This window comes from Poecilia reticulata, chromosome 20, assembly GCF_904066995.2.
Source record: "Poecilia reticulata chromosome 20, P_reticulata-male-v2, whole genome shotgun sequence".
Classification (NCBI taxonomy): Eukaryota; Metazoa; Chordata; class Actinopteri; order Cyprinodontiformes; family Poeciliidae; genus Poecilia; species Poecilia reticulata.
Genome location: NC_088849.1, coordinates 26,983,601 through 27,002,999, shown reverse-complemented (window position 1 = coordinate 27,002,999; position 19,399 = coordinate 26,983,601). Strand labels below are relative to the sequence as shown.

General features: G+C 42.9%; 1 protein-coding gene across 1 annotated transcript in view; it reads left to right on the top strand.

The window, feature by feature from the left end:
- The window catches only part of LOC103460167 (uncharacterized), a 91,741-nt gene that overhangs the window by 13,366 nt on the left and 58,976 nt on the right, over positions 1 to 19,399 (top strand). The window contains 7 exon segments of the mRNA XM_081601164.1: positions 675 to 830; positions 2,838 to 2,990; positions 3,788 to 3,943; positions 5,918 to 6,073; positions 6,840 to 6,995; positions 15,130 to 15,285; positions 18,919 to 19,154. Of these exon segments, the coding sequence (XP_081457290.1) occupies positions 675 to 830; positions 2,838 to 2,990; positions 3,788 to 3,943; positions 5,918 to 6,073; positions 6,840 to 6,995; positions 15,130 to 15,285; positions 18,919 to 19,154 (1,169 nt within the window).

Sequence of the window (19,399 nt, the reverse complement as noted above, 5' to 3'; positions counted from 1 at the left end):
TCATTCAGTCATGTGTCTGGCTGCTCCTGATGAGCGTTCCCCTTTAAACGGGGCATTCAATGCTAAATTCAGATGTATGCATTTCTTTACTTCCATTTGGGCTTCTACTTCTATTCAGAGCAGCCCAAGCACTTAAAAACCCAACCCAACCGTCTTTTAGGAATAATAAAAGGTTTTTTGGTGTCTGAAAAATGAACCATTTCAAAACCCTCCAGAATGTAGCAAACAAATCAGCAGGAACTGAACGTTCCAGTAAAACCTAGCCCGTTAGCTAGCAAAGTAAGTGAAGCCCAACCTTTAAGCTAGCAACTTCAATGAAGCCCAGGCTGTAAGCTAGCAACTCCATTGAAGCCTAGCCCGTTAGCTGTAGCAACACCAGTGAAACCCAGTGCATTTGTCAAACTATAATGAACATGTTTTGTATAGGCCACAGACCCATCCTACCCTGTTCCAGGTAGCATCAGTCGTCACCTGGCTCTCTGGAAGTCAGTAATGAACGCCTGCAGCATCCATTCACAGGTTAACTTTAGATCTGACAATGAGGAACCAACACAACATGTTCAGTTCAACCTGAGATGATCATCGTCCTGCTTTACTGGCCAGTTTGTAGAGCAGCTAACTGGGTAAACTGGAAGTGAATCCATGGTGACTGAGTGTCTCTGGTTCCCTCTCAGATGGGCTTCACAGCAGGAGACTCAGAGGAACCTGAGGATGAATCCAGAGGAGAACAGAGCATTCTCTCCATCACCCAGCGGCGTTTCTATGAGGAGTGACCGATCCAAAGATCTTCCTGTAGGCTTCAGTAATCATCATGGATTGCCAGACCAAAGGCAAGTTGTCTGTTACAATGATGTGAGACACTATAAACTGCTGGTGCATAAAACAATTCAGAGTCTGATGGTAAAATATAACTGTAAATCCCAGACCAAAGGTAAGACCTTTGCTGTTATTAGAGGTGTTTTTGTAATATCTTAAAGTCACAGTGAGTGGCACCATGAATAGTTACCTGGAGTCACTGTTGGCCTCACAGCAGGGGTTCTAATTACTGCTGTAATTAGACGGTCAATTTGTTCATAATTTTATCTTGGCAGTTATGAGAGTTTTTTAGTTTTCGTACCAGTCAAGTCTGTTAGTCTGCGATGTTATAATTCCCAAGATGAATAAATGTTCTGTAATCATAAGAAGGCCAAGTTTTCATTCACTGGATCCTGGAGAATGAAGTTCAAACTAAAGATGTTTTTGAGGACAAGAATTACCTCAACTTTGACCTTTGAAGCTGTAGTAGTTAACTTTTATAAAATGTTTCTATTAGAGGTGAGCCGATCGATCGGTCACCGATCATAATCGGGCCTATTTTCGTGAAAAAGTGTATGATCGGTGATCATTGGCTCTTGTTGCCGATACCGATCACCTGCATCTCATTTCGCAGCCTTCCTGTGCAGCTGGTCTCCTCTTTCCTTCACTCTGCAAACGCGCAGCAACAAATCCTAAGCGATGTGGAACTATAACGCACTGAGTGAATGGGGACGTTTGCGTGTTGCGGTGGAAAATTGAAGCAGGTCAAAATGCATCAACACGACGAAGCTAATATGGGATAAAAACAATGTTATACCTGACAGAGTTTGGCTACATCGAGGCTCACTGCAGTAAAAAGACATATGGAGGATCAGATAGCAGGTAAAGCAGCACAGCTACAAACACTCACCCGGATTAGCATGACGGTCAGAAAGCTAAACAAATAACCCGCAAAATGATTTAAGTCTTGGAGCTGCGATGTAAGACGCTGGTTCTGCTCTCGCTGTTGAACCGCTGCTACGCTACAGGTAGTAATATTTCACAGATGGAGCGCCGCTTCTGCTCCACCTGGTAGTGACTCTCACACCAAACCTCTGCTTAAAGCTGCAGCATCTAACCTAAAAAATACATTTTGCATATTAAAACTTTTGCTGTCCTAACATGAGACAGATAATCTCTAAAAAAATAATCAATCTCCTCCCTGCTCTGCATAATTACTCCGCTCAGTCAGAAACAGCCACTCAGAACTAGCAGTAATCAGCTAGCCGCCATGCTAACAGGAAGTTTTCATTCAGTAACTCTGGATTGTTTATTGTAATGGATCCTGTTTTTGCCTTTAAATGTTAAGTTTTACACTTGAATTTTTTGGCAATGTGGAGGTTTTATTTGGGCTCTTTGCATTATTTAGCCTCTTCAGAGCCTCCATATGTTATCAGTCTGTTAAAGATGGTATTATTGATAGCAGGACAATTTGCACAATGCCTGTTTTGTTTAGTTTTCTTCTTGGAGAATGTTATTAAAAACAAGTTTTTGTCTAAATTAAGGTGAATTCATGGTTCCTTTTTCCACATAATGTAACCGGTAGTGCTTATGATTCAAAAAAATAATAATTATGTGATCGGTATCGGTGATCGGCCCTCATGGGTGATCGGTATCGTCAGAAAAAAACCTGATCGGCACATATCTAGTTTTAACTGTTAATAAATGATTTACAGGCAGAAACTGTCGAGTTTCAGACACATTACAACAACCAGCTGATGCAGAGAAATGATCTTCAATATAAATGTTTTACTAGAGATCAGATCAACCTCAGCATTCAGCTGCCATCACCAGCACTGATGCTACAGGAGAAACCAAACATCATTTTCCATTATGCCAACAATCTGCTGATCTGACTTATTATCACTGAGAGCTACCAGCTGATGTTCAGTTCAACCCAGGAGATGATCATCTTCCTGCTTTACTGGCCAGTGTGTAGAGCAGCTAACTGGGTAAACTGGAAGTGAATCCATGGTGACTGAGTGTCTCTGGTTCCCTCTCAGATGGGCTTCACAGCAGGAGACTCAGAGGAACCTGAGGATGAATCCAGAGAACAGAGCATTCTCTCCATCACCCAGCGGCGTTTCTATGAGGAGTGACCAATCCAAAGATCTTCCTGTAGCCTTCAGTAATCATCATGGATTCCCAGACCAAAGGCAAGTTGTCCAGTAACTAGTAATATTTGCATGTTCACAAAAATGCAGCATGAACACTGCTGAGCAAAATGAAAATTCTCTCAAACAAAATATTAATCAGTGAAACATTACTGCAGAGCATGTTTCATTCAGTCATGTGTCTGGCTGCTCCTGATGAGCGTTCCCCTTTAAACGGGGCATTTTATGCTAAATTCAGATGTATGCATTTCTTTACTTACATTTGGGCTTCTACTTCTATTCAGAGCAGCCCAAGCACTTAAAACCCAACCCAACCGTCTTTTAGGAATAATAAAAGGTTTTTTGGTGTCTGAAAAATGAACCGTTTCAAAACCCGCCAGAATGTAGCAAACAAATCAGCAGGAACTGAACGTTCCAGTAAAACCTAGCCCGTTAGCTAGCAAAGTAAGTGAAGCCCAACCTTTAAGCTAGCAACTTCAATGAAGCCCAGGCTGTAAGCTAGCAACTCCATTGAAGCCTAGCCCGTTAGCTGTAGCAACACCAGTGAAACCCAGTGCATTTGTCAAACTATAATGAACATGTTTTGTATAGGCCACAGACCCATCCTACCCTGTTCCAGGTAGCATCAGTCGTCACCTGGCTCTCTGGAAGTCAGTAATGAACGCCTGCAGCATCCATTCACAGGTTAACTTTAGATCTGACAATGAGGAACCAACACAACATGTTCAGTTCAACCTGAGATGATCATCGTCCTGCTTTACTGGCCAGTTTGTAGAGCACCTAACTGGGTAAACTGGAAGTGAATCCATGGTGACTGAGTGTCTCTGGTTCCCTCTCAGATGGGCTTCACAGCAGGAGACTCAGAGGAACCTGAGGATGAATCCAGAGGAGAACAGAGCATTCTCTCCATCACCCAGCGGCGTTTCTATGAGGAGTGACCGATCCAGAGATCTTCCTGTAGGCTTCAGTAATCATCATGGATTGCCAGACCAAAGGCAAGTTGTCTGTTACAATGATGTGAGACACTATAAACTGCTGGTGCATAAAACAATTCAGAGTCTGATGGTAAAATATAACTGTAAATCCCAGACCAAAGGTAAGACCTTTGCTGTTATTAGAGGTGTTTTTGTAATATCTTAAAGTCACAGTGAGTGGCACCATGAATAGTTACCTGGAGTCACTGTTGGCCTCACAGCAGGGGTTCTAACTACTGCTGTAATTAGACGGTCAATTTGTTCATAATTTTATCTTGGCAGTTATGAGAGTTTTTTAGTTTTCGTACCAGTCAAGTCTGTTAGTCTGCGATGTTATAATTCCCAAGATGAATAAATGTTCTGTAATCATAAGAAGACCAAGTTTTCATTCACTGGATCCTGGAGAATGAAGTTCAAACTAAAGATGTTTTTGAGGACAAGAATTGCCTCAACTTTGACCTTTGAAGCTGTAGTAGTTAACTTTTATAAAATGTTTCTATTAGAGGTGAGCCGATCGATCGGCCACCGATCATAATCGGCTGATTTTTGTGAAAAAGTGCATGATCGGCGATCATTGGCTCTTGTTGCCGATCACCTGCATCTCATTTCTCAGCCTGCCTGAGCAGCTGGTCTCCTCTTTCCTTCACTCTGCGCAAACGTGCAGCAACAAATCCTAAGCTATGTGGAACTATAACGCACTGAGTGAATGGGGAAGTTTGCGTGTTGCGGTGGAAAATTGAAGCAGGTCAAAATGCATCAACACGACGAAGCTAATATGGGATAAAAACAATGTTATACCTGACAGAGTTTGGCTACATCGAGGCTCACTGCAGTAAAAAGACATATGGAGGATCAGATAGCAGGTAAAGCAGCACAGCTGCAAACACTCACCCGGATTAGCATGACGGTCAGAAAGCTAAACAAATAACCTGCAAAATGATTTAAGTTTTGGAGCTGCGATGTAAGACGCTGGTTCTGTTCTCGCTGTTGACCCGCTGCTACGCTACAGGTAGTAATATTTCACAGACGGAGCGCCGCTTCTGCTCCACCTGGTAGTGACTCTCACACCGAGCCGCTGCTTAAAGCTGCAGCATCTAACCTAAAAATACATTTTACATACGTATTAAAACTTTCGCTGTCCTAACATGAGACATATAATCTCTGAAAAATAATGGATCTCCTCCCTGCTCTGCATAATTACGCCGCTCAGTCAGAAACAGCCAATCAGAGCTAGCAGTAATCAGCTAGCCGCCATGCTAACAGGAAGTTTTCATTCAGTAACTCTGGATTGTTTATTGTAATGGATCCTGTTTTTGCCTTTAAATGTTAAGTTTTACACTTGAATTTTTGGCAATGTTGAGAGGTTTTATTTTGGCTCTTTGCATTATTTAGCCTCTTCAGAGCCTCCATATGTTATCAGTCTGTTAAAGATAGTTTTACTGATAGCAGGACAATTTGCACAATGCCTGTTTTGTTTAGTTTTCTTCTTGGAGAATGTTATTAAAAACAAGTTTTTGTCTAAATTAAGGTGAATTCATGGTTCCTTTTTCCACATAATGTAACCGGTAGTGCTTATGATTCAAAAAAATAATAATTATGTGATCGGTATCGGTGATCGGCCCTCATGGGTGATCGGTATCGTCAGAAAAAAACCTGATCGGCACATATCTAGTTTTAACTGTTAATAAATGATTTACAGGCAGAAACTGTCGAGTTTCAGACACATTACAACAACCAGCTGATGCAGAGAAATGATCTTCAATATAAATGTTTTACTAGAGATCAGATCAACCTCAGCATTCAGCTGCCATCACCAGCACTGATGCTACAGGAGAAACCAAACAACATTTTCCTTTATGCCAACAATCTGCTGCTCTGACTTATTATCACTGAGAGATGATCATCGTCCTGCTTTACTGGCCAGTTTGTAGAGCAGCTAACTGGGTAAACTGGAAGTGAATCCATGGTGACTGAGTGTCTCTGGTTCCCTCTCAGATGGGCTTCACAGCAGGAGACTCAGAGGAACCTGTGGATGAATCCAGAGGAGAACAGAGCATTCTCTCCATCACCCAGCGGCGTTTCTATGAGGAGTGACCAATCCAAAGATCTTCCTGTAGGCTTCAGTAATCATCATGGATTCCCAGACCAAAGGCAAGTTGTCCAGTAACTAGTAATATTTGCATGTTCACAAAAATGCAGCATGAACACTGCTGAGCAAAATGAAAATTTTCTCAAACAAAATATTAATCAGTGAAACATTACTGCAGAGCATGTTTCATTCAGTCATGTGTCTGGCTGCTCCTGATGAGCGTTCCCCTTTAAACGGGGCATTTTATGCTAAATTCAGATGTATGCATTTCTTTACTTACATTTGGGCTTCTACTTCTATTCAGAGCAGCCCAAGCACTTAAAACCCAACCCAACCGTCTTTTAGGAATAATAAAAGGTTTTTTGGTGTCTGAAAAATGAACCGTTTCAAAACCCGCCAGAATGTAGCAAACAAATCAGCAGGAACTGAACGTTCCAGTAAAACCTAGCCCGTTAGCTAGCAAAGTAAGTGAAGCCCAGGCTGTAAGCTAGCAACTCCATTGAAGCCTAGCCCGTTAGCTGTAGCAACACCAGTGAAACCCAGTGCATTTGTCAAACTATAATGAACATGTTTTGTATAGGCCACAGACCCATCCTACCCTGTTCCAGGTAGCATCAGTCGTCACCTGGCTCTCTGGAAGTCAGTAATGAACGCCTGCAGCATCCATTCACAGGTTAACTTTAGATCTGACAATGAGGAACCAACACAACATGTTCAGTTCAACCTGAGATGATCATCTTCCTGCTTTACTGGCCAGTTTGTAGAGCAGCTAACTGGGTAAACTGGAAGTGAATCCATGGTGACTGAGTGTCTCTGGTTCCCTCTCAGACGGGCTTCACAGCAGGAGACTCAGAGGAACCTGTGGATGAATCCAGAGGAGAACAGAGCATTCTCTCCATCACCCAGCGGCGTTTCTATGAGGAGTGACCAATCCAAAGATCTTCCTGTAGCCTTCAGTAATCATCATGGATTTCCAGACCAAAGGCAAGTTGTCCAGTAACTAGTAATATTTGCATGTTCACAAAAATGAGCATGAACACTGCTGAGCAAAATGAAAATTCTGTCAAACAAAATATTAATCAGTGAAACATTACTGCAGAGCATGTTTCATTCAGTCATGTGTCTGGCTGCTCCTGATGAGCGTTCCCCTTTAAACGGGGCATTCTATGCTAAATTCAGATGTATGCATTTCTTTACTTACATTTGGGCTTCTACTTCTATTCAGAGCAGCCCAAGCACTTAAAACCCAACCCAACCGTCTTTTAGGAATAATAAAAGGTTTTTTGGTGTCTTGTGACAAAGTGGTTCAGTTTGTGTTCACCACAGCTGGATTAGTCATCAATCCTGGAAAGTGTCACATTGCAAAGACTGAGGTTGAATACTTGGGGTATGTCATCGGGGGTGGGGTTATCCGCCCTCAGGTGAGTAAGGTTGATAGCTTTGCTGTTTGTTTTCCTCCTACAACTAAGAAAAAGTTGAGATCTTTTCTAGGTTTAGCTGGCTGGTACCGTCGGTTCATCCCAACTTCTCCACCAGATCAGCCATTCTTAGTGACTTGACAAGTAAATCTTGTCCTAACAAGATTAAATGGACTCCAGAAAGTGAGGCTGCCTTTGCAGATCTGAAAAACTGTTTGTGTAATGAACCTGTGTTGCAGTGTCCAGACTTTACACGCCCATTCACTGTACAGACTGATGCTTCAGGGGTGGGGCTAGGAGCTGTGTTGCTGCAAGGTGATGGAGGCGACCAAAGACCAGTGCAGTACATAAGTCGAAAGCTCTTCCCCAGAGAAATTAGATACTCAACAATCGAAAAAGAAGCTTTAGCAATAAAATGGGCTCTTGACACTTTAAAGTATTATCTGCTGGGTGGTGAATTTGTGCTTGAAACTGATCATCGAGCTTTACAATGGATGAACAGAATGAGAGAGACCAATGCAAGAATCACCAGATGGTACCTGTCATTGCAACCTTATTGTTTTAAGATTCAGTATAAAGCTGGAAAGAAAAATGTGGTGGCAGATTATCTTTCCCGTTCCTATGAAGACTAAATAACTTAAGGGGGGGGGGGGATGTGACAAAGTGGTTCAGTTTGTGTTCACCACTTGTCCCTTATTCTTTCTCATTCACTTATTTTATATTTGGTTATAATAATTCAAACATTACTATCCCGGGTTTGTTTGTGTTGGCATTATGTTGCAAGATCTATCTGTTTAGGTTAAAGTTATTATTTCTGGATTATGGGTTGAAGTTGTTTCAAGGTGTATTTACTTTTCTTTGTACTCACCATCATTTGTCCTTGTAGATCTGCAGGAGTATGGGAGAGGCCGGCCCAGTACTTCCTGGTTAAATGGCTGGATGATGTCAGTGATTACCTTATTGGGTTCTACCAATTAGAGGGTTTTTCTTTTGTGTATTGTTTGTTTGTTTTTCCTTTTAAAAATAACCTTTTGAGTTATCTTGTATTTAATTTATTTTGCAGATAACTTTATTATGTAGGAGTTTGTAAATTGATTTGTAGTTTTTTGTGTTTCTTTGTGTAAATGTTTTTGACCTGTTCCTTGGTGGCTGTGTCCAATCAAGCACAGGTGTGGTGCCAGTTGTGTATAAAACAGTGAGCTTTTGGATGCTGGGGGAGAAGTCTGAGCAAAGACTGAATAAAAAAGTAATTGGAAGAAACTGAAGCGGTGGCTGGTCCTGATTTTCTGCTCACCTCTGATCCTTGAACCTAAACTACCTTACAAATGGTGGCAGCGGTGGTTCCAGGCCGATAGGTGTCAGAAATGCAGAAATCAGTCAAATCAAAGAGGCATCAGGGACCAATAGAGTGTTCCACAGAGGGGCCCAAGATGATGAAAATCTGCCAGAAGCTTCTGGTGAGCAGCAAACTGAGGCACAAAGTTTTTCTGAACTCTCAGCTTTATTGAAAGGCCTGATGCAGCAGCATGCTGACCAGGAAACCAAATGGGAGCAGGACAGACAACGCCAGGAGGATCGGTGGAGGAAAATGGAACACCAGTTCAGTCAACTTCAGCAGGTGGTCCAAATGGAACGTCAAGAGCATCAGATGCAGCTGGAGGGTGCAGTAGCTGATCCTGGAACACTTCCCGGTCCTGCAATGAGGCCAAAGGTGCCACAATTGGTGCAACAGAGACGAAGCCCTCCCAGCACATCTGGGGGACTACAAGCATCCAGTCTGAGACCAACCAGTTGGAAAGGTCTGAAGATGCAGCCCTCTGGTGAGGATGAAGATATTGAACATTATTTGACAACATTTGAAAGAATTGCAACCGGATGTCAGTAGCCAAGGACAGAATGGGCCCTGCATCTGGCACCACTTCTCACCGGTAAAGCAAGAGCTGCTTATGTAGCTATGGACACTGAGACAATGGACTGACAAAGTAAAAACTGCTGTGCTGGAGAAGTTTGAAATAAGTGCTGAGACTTGCATATCCAGGTTCCGGTCCACATCGGTGAGGGATGACGAGACACCCAAGAAACTGCGAACATGCCTGAAAGACGTGTATGAAAAGTGGGTGGTTCCAAAGAAGACAAGAGAGCAAATCGGAGATGTCGTGGTGCTGGAGCAGTTCCTGAGAGTTCTCAGCCCGGATCTTCGAACCTGGGTGAAGGAGCGCAACCCCACCACTTCAAAGGAAGCTGCAGAGATGGCTGAGGCTTTCCTTGCGGCTCGCCGCCCACACAAAGGGTTCATGACTTTGAAACAGAGTGCAGGCCCCTTAATGGTGGGTAAGTCGGGGGCTGGGAATGGACACAGACATAAATATCCCAAAGACAGTTCCCTGATCAGCGGCAATAACCGTGTCAGGGAATTTAAACAAAGAGGTCCTTTGGTTTGTCACTCTTGTGGTCAAACTTGTCATTTTAAGGCTGATTGCCCAGGTCTACAAGTCAGTAAGACTTGCATGTGTTTTTCACCAGAGTGTTTTGATTTGCTGGAAGAAAAATCTCAGTCTGCAGTACCTTTAAGGGGTCAGGAGCACACCATTTGTGTTTTCATTGAGGGAAAGCCATGTGTCGCCCTATTAGATTCAGGCAGTAGCCGCACCCTCGTTAGACAAGATTATCTTCCCAGAGACACCACATTTTCTGGTAAAGTTAAAGTCTGGCGTGTTCATGGTGATGATGTTGATTACCCTATGGCCAATGTTGTCCTTCAAGTTCATGACCAGGAACATTTACTTACAGTAGGAGTGATGGATAAACTTCCCTACCAGGTTGTATTGGGACGGGATATGCCACTCCTTAGGGACCTGTTGGCAAAGAAAGAGAGATCTAGATATTTCAAGTGAGGGTCTGCTAGCCGTCACTAGGTCTAGGTCTAGAAGGTCTCAGTCAGAGCCTGGTTTGAGTGAGTTACCTTTTGCTAACACTGAAATTCCTGGTGAGGAAGGATTAAGATGGCAATGTCCAAGAAAAAGCAGAATGCAGAGGAGACATGAGGGTAAGGGGGACAGAAGTTGCAGAGTTACTTTCTGAACCTGAAATTGATGAGCTACTGGTAATTCCAAGCAATGTTGTCCAACTTCAAAGGCAAGACCCCTCTTTAACGCCTCTTTTTGCTAAGTGTGTACCAGAATCAACACAGATTACAGAGGGAGTTCGAGAAGTTTTCATTATAAAGAATGAACGCCTGTATCGTCGTAGCAAAGTGGGTGACCAGTTAGTAGTTCCCACAAGCTTAAGGCCAATAGTTTTACAGTTGGCCCATTCAGTTCCTTGGGCGGGTCATTTGGGATATGTGAACTTTCTCCAGAATGTCAAGCCGTTTTTTTTGGCCTCAACAGTTTTCAGATACTGTACAATACTGCAAATCATGTCCACAGTGTCAGTTAACAGCTCCGAGTAAGAAAGGTGACAGAGCCCCACTTATTCCTATGCCTGTAATCGACATCCCCTTCTCTCGCATTGCCATGGACATTGTTGGTCCGTTGGAGAGAGGCAGCTCAGGACATAGATACATTCTAGTGGTGTGTGACTATGTGACAAGGTACCCTGAGGCTTTCCCACTGAGACGAGTGAAAGCTCGCCAAATAGCCAATTGTCTGATACAGATGTTTTCAAGGGTGGGAATTCCCAGAGAAATCCTTACAGATCAAGGGTCAAACTTCACTTCAAACCTGCTGAAGGAGGTTTATAAACTTTTGGGAATTAGCGGGATCAAAACTAGTCCTTACCATCCTCAAACTGATGGACTTGTTGAAAGGTTTAATAAAACCCTGAAGTCAATGTTGAAAAAGTTTGTAAAAGACTCTGGGAAAGACTGGGATCAGTGGTTACCATTTCTGCTTTTCGCTTATAGAGAGGTACCTCAAGCATCTACTGGGTTTTCTCCTTTTCAACTTTTGTATGGTCATACTGTCAGGGGTCCACTAGATGTCCTTAAAGAGGCCTGGGAGGAGACCAGACCTGGAAAACAGTGTACATCACTCTCATATGTGCTGAAAATGAGGGATAAACTTGAACAGTTTCAGGAACTGGCTCATAGTCACCTAGTAGAAGCTCAACAGCGCCAAAAGAAGAACTATGATAAAACAGCTCGCAGGAGAACCTTTACAGAAGGACAGAAAGTGTTGCTGCTTTTGCCAACGACTGAGAGCAGCCTCCTAGCCAAGTGGCAGGGGCCTTTTCTCCATCCATCCATCCATCCATTTTCTTCCGCTTATCCGGGGTCGGGTCGCGGGGCAGCAGCTTCAGAAGGGAGGCCCAGACTTCCCTCTCCCCAGCCACTTCTTCCAGCTCCTCCGGGGAATCCCAAGGCGTTCCCAGGCCAGCCGAGAGACGTAATCCCTCCAGCGTGTCCTGGGTCTTCCCCGAGGCCTCCTCCCAGTGGGACATGCCCGGAACACCTCACCAGGGAGGCGTCCAGGAGGCATCCTTACCAGATGCCCGAGCCTCAACTGGCTCCTCTCGACGTGGAGGAGCAGCGGCTCTACTCTGAGTCCCTCCCGGATGACCGAGCTTCTCTCTCTAAGGGAGAGCCCAGCCACCCTGCGGAGGAGGAAACCCATTTCGGCCGCTTGTACCCGTGATCTCGTTCTTTCGGTCATGACCCAAAGCTCATGACCATAGATGAGGGTGGGAACGTAGATCGACCGGTAAATCGAGAGCTTCGCTTTTTGGCTCAGCTCTCTCTTCACCACGACGGACCGGTACAGCGCCCGCTTCACGGCAGACGCTGCCCCAATCCGCCTGTCGATTTCCCGTTCCCTTCCTCCCTCATTCGTGAACAAGATCCCCAGATACTTAAACTCCTCCACTTGAGGCAGGACGACCCCCCTGACCCAGGGAAGGCACTCTACCCTTTTCCGGCCTTTTCTCATTAACAGGAAAGTAGGTCCCGTCACTTACGAACTCAACATGCCAGATCGGCGTAAAAAGCAACAAGTTTTTCATGTCAACATGTTAAAGGAATGGATTGAACGGCCAGTTCCATCAACACAGTTGTGGGCTCGAGCTGTAATCGACGAAGAAGAGCTTCAAGAGCAATTCCTTCCATCTAAAACTGGGGAACAGTTTCTGCCAGATGTAAGCCATCTGTCGTCAGAGCAGCAAGGAGAACTGCTGGCTATTTTGCCAAAAGAACTTTTCAGCACAAAGCCAGGCTACACCCATCTCATTCAGCATGACATACGACTTCGCAGTACAGATCAACCGCCCATCAGAGATACAACCTCCAGAGTTCCAGCAAAGCTGATGCCAGCTCTGAAACAGGAGGTGGAAGAAATGCTGTCTATGGGGATCATAGAGCCTTCCAGAGGTGAGTGGTGCAGCCCTGTGGTGCTTGTTCCCAAGAAAAATGACTCGAGGCAAAGATTTTGTATTGATTTTTCAAAACTTAATGCTGTCTCTGTTTTTGATGCGTATCCAATGCCAAGAGTTGATGAACTTATTGAGCGCTTGGGAAATGCTAACTACCTGACAACACTTGACCTCTGTAAAGGTTATTGGCAAGTTCCGCTAACGGAGTCCTCAAGGGATTTAACCACTTTCAGGGTTCCTAGTGGACTTTATCGTTTCAGAACTATGCCTTTTGGACTTCACGGAGCTCCGGCTACATTCCAGAGGATGATGGACTTGGTTTTAAAAGGAGCTGATGGCTATGCAGCAGCATACATCGATGACATTGTGGTGTTCAGTGAGACATGGAAAGACCATGTGAAGCATCTGACGGATGTCCTACAAAGAATCAAAGCAGCTGGATTAGTCATCAATCCTGGAAAGTGTCACATTGCAAAGACTGAGGTTGAATACTTGGGGTATGTCATCGGGGGTGGGGTTATCCGCCCTCAGGTGAGTAAGGTTGATAGCTTTGCTGTTTGTTTTCCTCCTACAACTAAGAAAAAGTTGAGATCTTTTCTAGGTTTAGCTGGCTGGTACCGTCGGTTCATCCCAACTTCTCCACCAGATCAGCCATTCTTAGTGACTTGACACGTAAATCTTGTCCTAACGAGATTAAATTGACTCCAGAAAGTGAGGCTGCCTTTGCAGATCTGAAAAACTGTTTGTGTAATGAACCTGTGTTGCAGTGTCCAGACTTTACACGCCCATTCACTGTACAGACTGATGCTTCAGGGGTGGGGCTAGGAGCTGTGTTGCTGCAAGGTGATGGAGGCGACCAAAGACCAGTGCAGTACATAAGTCGAAAGCTCTTCCCCAGAGAAATTAGATACTCAACAATCGAAAAAGAAGCTTTAGCAATAAAATGGGCTCTTGACACTTTAAAGTATTATCTGCTGGGTGGTGAATTTGTGCTTGAAACTGATCATCGAGCTTTACAATGGATGAACAGAATGAGAGAGACCAATGCAAGAATCACCAGATGGTACCTGTCATTGCAACCTTATTGTTTTAAGATTCAGTATAAAGCTGGAAAGAAAAATGTGGTGGCAGATTATCTTTCCCGTTCCTATGAAGACTAAATAACTTAAGGGGGGGGGAATGTGACAAAGTGGTTCAGTTTGTGTTCACCACTTGTCCCTTATTCTTTCTCATTCACTTATTTTTATATTTGGTTATAATAATTCAAACATTACTATCCCGGGTTTGTTTGTGTTGGCATTATGTTGCAAGATCTCTGTTTAGGTTAAAGTTATTATTTCTGGATTATGGGTTGAAGTTGTTTCAAGGTGTATTTACTTTTCTTTGTACTCACCATCATTTGTCCTTGTAGATCTGCAGGAGTATGGGAGAGGCCGGCCCAGTACTTCCTGGTTAAATGGCTGGATGATGTCAGTGATTACCTTATTGGGTTCTACCAATTAGAGGGTTTTTCTTTTGTGTATTGTTTGTTTGTTTTTCCTTTTAAAAATAACCTTTTGAGTTATCTTGTATTTAATTTATTTTGCAGATAACTTTATTATGTAGGAGTTTGTAAATTGATTTGTAGTTTTTTGTGTTTCTTTGTGTAAATGTTTTTGACCTGTTCCTTGGTGGCTGTGTCCAATCAAGCACAGGTGTGGTGCCAGTTGTGTATAAAAACAGTGAGCTTTTGGATGCTGGAGGAGAAGTCTGAGCAAAGACTGAATAAAAAAAGTAATTGGAAGAAACTGAAGCGGTGGCTGGTCCTGATTTTCTGCTCACCTCTGATCCTTGAGCCTAAACTACCTTGAAAAATGAACCGTTTCAAAACCCTCCAGAATGTAGCAAACAAATCAGCAGGAACTGAACGTTCCAGTAAAACCTAGCCCGTTAGCTAGCAAAGTAAGTGAAGCCCAACCTTTAAGCTAGCAACTTCAATGAAGCCCAGGCTGTAAGCTAGCAACTCCATTGAAGCCTAGCCCGTTAGCTGTAGCAACACCAGTGAAACCCAGTGCATTTGTCAAACTATAATGAACATGTTTTGTATAGGCCACAGACCCATCCTACCCTGTTCCAGGTAGCATCAGTCGTCACCTGGCTCTCTGGAAGTCAGTAATGAACGCCTGCAGCATCCATTCACAGGTTAACTTTAGATCTGACAATGAGGAACCAACACAACATGTTCAGTTCAACCTGAGATGATCATCTTCCTGCTTTACTGGCCAGTTTGTAGAGCAGCTAACTGGGTAAACTGGAAGTGAATCCATGGTGACTGAGTGTCTCTGGTTCCCTCTCAGATGGGCTTCACAGCAGGAGACTCAGAGGAACCTGAGGATGAATCCAGAGGAGAACAGAGCATTCTCTCCATCACCCAGCGGCGTTTCTATGAGGAGTGACCGATCCAGAGATCTTCCTGTAGGCTTCAGTAATCATCATGGATTGCCAGACCAAAGGCAAGTTGTCTGTTACAATGATGTGAGACACTATAAACTGCTGGTGCATAAAACAATTCAGAGTCTGATGGTAAAATATAACTGTAAATCCCAGACCAAAGGTAAGACCTTTGCTGTTATTAGAGGTGTTTTTGTAATATCTTAAAGTCACAGTGAGTGGCACCATGAATAGTTACCTGGAGTCACTGTTGGCCTCACAGCAGGGGTTCTAACTACTGCTGTAATTAGACGGTCAATTTGTTCATAATTTTATCTTGGCAGTTATGAGAGTTTTTTAGTTTTCGTACCAGTCAAGTCTGTTAGTCTGCGATGTTATAATTCCCAAGATGAATAAATGTTCTGTAATCATAAGAAGGCCAAGTTTTCATTCACTGGATCCTGGAGAATGAAGTTCAAACTAAAGATGTTTTTGAGGACAAGAATTACCTCAACTTTGACCTTTGAAGCTGTAGTAGTTAACTTTTATAAAATGTTTCTATTAGAGGTGAGCCGATCGATCGGCCACCGATCATAATCGGCTGATTTTTGTGAAAAAGTGCATGATCGGTGATCGGCGATCATTGTTTCTTGTTGCCGATACCGATCACCTGTATCTCATGTCGCAGCCTGCCTGTGCAGCTGGTCTCCTCTTTCCTTCACTCTGCCAAACGCGCATCGAGAACTAGCAGTAATCAGCTAGCCGCCATGCTAACAGGAAGTTTTCATTCAGTAACTCTGGATTGTTTATTGTAATGGATCCTGTATTTGCCTTTGAATGTTAAGTTTTATAGTTGAATTTTTTTGGCAATGTTGAGAGGTTTTATTTTGGCTCTTTGCATTATTTAACCTCTTCAGAGCCTTCATATGTTATCAGTCTGTTAAAGATAGTTTTACTGATAGCAGGACAATTTGCACAATGCCTGTTTTGTTTAGTTTTCTTCTTGGAAAAAGTTATTAAAAGCAAGTGTTTGTCTAAATTAAGGTGATTTCATGGTTGGTTTATCCACATAATGTAATCGGTAGTGTTTATGATAAAAATAATAATTATGTGATCAGTATCGGTGATCGGTATCGGTAAACGGCCCTCATGTGCGATCGGAATCGGCAGAAAAAAACCTGATTGGCACACCTCTAGTTTCAACATCTTGATCTAATCGTAGAAGATTGTGTAAAGCCAACATTCTGCATAATTGGTGAAAAACTAACCCAGAAACAGACAAAACAAGAAGAACCAGATGGAAACCAGAACCAACTGCATTAAAGGAACCAGACTGTCTAAATAAAACAGGAACTGGACTCGGTAAAGATGGACTGTAACTAAACTACAACTATAAACAATTACTCAATAATACTTTATCTGCCTGATTAACTGGGAAAGCCGGTGACGTGTCGCAAAATAGATTAAACTCAGAAAAGGTTCAGATCATTTCATGTCTCTGCTGAATTTGAAGACATGATGGACATGAATGACCCACTGCTGTGGCCGCTGGTGTTTCTGTTGACTCGTAGGTCCAGGGAACCCAAGAATGGGTGTACTAGTGAGCCTCAGCAGCATTTGGTGCCTGCTGTGTCTGACGCTCAGCCAGAGAGCTGTTGAACTTGCGAGTCAATCTTATTAAATGAATATTAATATTGTCTCTTACAATGCGCGAGGATTACCTATTGGGACCAATGAATTGGATAACGTGCACCGTTTAACTGTAAATACTCTCTTGGCAAACTGTGATGTGTGTTCAAGAGACTTTTCTACTGAAGCAAGACTTGGAAGGACTTAATTTCCTGCATAACGATTTCTATGGTGTGGGCTAAGCTACCACCGATTTAAGTATAGAATATTTTATGGTAGAATACCTGGTGGTGTTGCTATTTTAAGGCATAAAAAGTATGATCAGCTGGTTAAGGTGGTCAGATTAATCATTGACTGGGCCATTGGATTTGAGCTTAGTGATGGTGATCAGAAGGTCATCATTCTCAATATATACACACCTTATGAATGTCACAGGAATGAAGATGAATATCTTCATAGGTTATCTTAAATAAATAGGTTATCCCATTTAAAAGGGGACACTCTGACATATAGTACAGTGCCAGTCAGAACTTGACATCCACCCATAGTTGATGGGAAATGTTAATGATGATTTATTAGCATTTAGATTAATCCAGACGGATCATCCTGGAGCTCTGAGCAGAACTTAAAGAAGGAGTCGAGCGGTACCGGTCCAGCTGCAGTCATCCTTCAGTCAAGCCGCTTTGTGAATGAGCCTTATGGACATAAAACATCTTTATTCTGTAAATGTAAACTTATAAACATGATTCTACTATTTAGAATAAACGACCACATTCCCACTCAGAGACTCTCTGACTGTCTTTAAATCCTGGCTGAACGATCTGCTGCTCTAACAGACACTTGGATCTCTTTGTTTTATTTTTTTTAATTTGGATGTTTTTTCTTTAAAATATATCATTTTTTATTTTTGTGAGGTAATCTTATGTGCCCTCAAAGCACCTTTTAAATAAAGTATGTGATTATTATTGCAATAAATACTTATACTGCTACAAACAAGGACGTTACCATGGTTACGGATTCATGTGGTGTCAGACTTCTTGGTATTTATACTAATTTACATTAATTTGTATTTATGGAGGCGACAGACGGACCAGCAGCTGCTTTATTTCCCGCAAATTGGGTTTATAAAGGAAAGGTGTGCAGACACGTGCGCACACGGCTTTATACAGTACATCTGGATTTTTTTGTGCGCCACACTTTTCTAAATTTGTCCGTGTTGGTGTGAAAACTGCTCTTTTTTATACATAAGATCCTTGGACATTAACGGTCAATGTTATTTAATGTATGCACAAGCCGATATGCTGGTACTCATGTTCAGGATGTGTTCTGTCTCGGTGAAAGTGGCTCTCTTTAAAGCATACTGCACTCCTTTGTATACTGCTCCCTTATGGAGACAGCATAAACAAAGCGGTTTACAGAAACTCAAAGTGACTTACATTGATGGAATGAAGATGCTGCTTAGGATGCCTAGATGGACTAGTGTTAGTCAGTTATTTGTTGGTGTCTTTTCATGTTGTCTTACGAAACCTTATGTACAGGTTTATATGGAGATTACGTGTTGTTTTACAAACATCATTCAGATACTAATGGCTATTTCACAAAGTTCAGTCAGGTCTAAGTCCAGAATGTGGAGCACAAAGAATAAAAATACATTTCAAAGAAAAAATTTCAAATTAAAAACTAAAATAAAATTAAGTTCTAAGTTCAAATGCTTGTTTGAGCAGCAGATCGTTCAGCCGGGATTTAAAGACAGTCAGAGTCTCTGAGCGGGAAAGTGGGAGTTTATTCTAAATAGTAGAATCATGTTTATAAGTTTACATTTACAGAATAAAGATGCTTTCTGTCCATAAGGCTCATTCACGAAGCAGGCAGCTTGATGACTGCAGCTGACCTGTCAGACAGAATAAAGATTTCAGACAGACAAATACAACCAGAGAAAGATCCATCATAACACCAGATATAATGAAACACTTCAAACCAGAGATCATCAATGTTCTGAGTTTCTGTTCTGACTCAACTTCTGGTACCAGGACGGCTCCAGCCTGTTGTTAGCGAACTATTTTATTGATGAAGAAATGTCTTCACAGAGGGAGGAAGAGGAGCAGCGTTGGTGAGGAGGAGCAGCCGTCCTGCTGTGCTTTGTGTCAGGAGGTTCTGGTGGATCCGGTCTCTACCAGCTGTGGACACTGGTTCTGCAGACAGTGCATCGGGTCCTACTGGGACCAGTCTGCTCCATCTGGACCCTCCTCCTGCCCCCAGTGTGGGAAAAGACCCAGAACAGGAGCTGGACTGCTGACAGCCAATCAGAGCAGCTGCTCTCCAGGTGAGACTGAACACGTCCAATCAGAGCTTCTTCTGCCGTCTGTTGGACCAATTCAACGTCTTTAGTTGGGATTTGGACATTTAAGGTTTTATAAATCTTCCTGTCAACTAAATCTGTGTATTTCCAGCTGCTGTAAATGGTTTTGCTTTAAAGTGACTCTGTTCTCAGCTCTTTGTGCTAATTGCATTAAACCTGAACATTTCCTTACATCTGATAGTCATTTTGATGCATGGACTAGGCAGCCT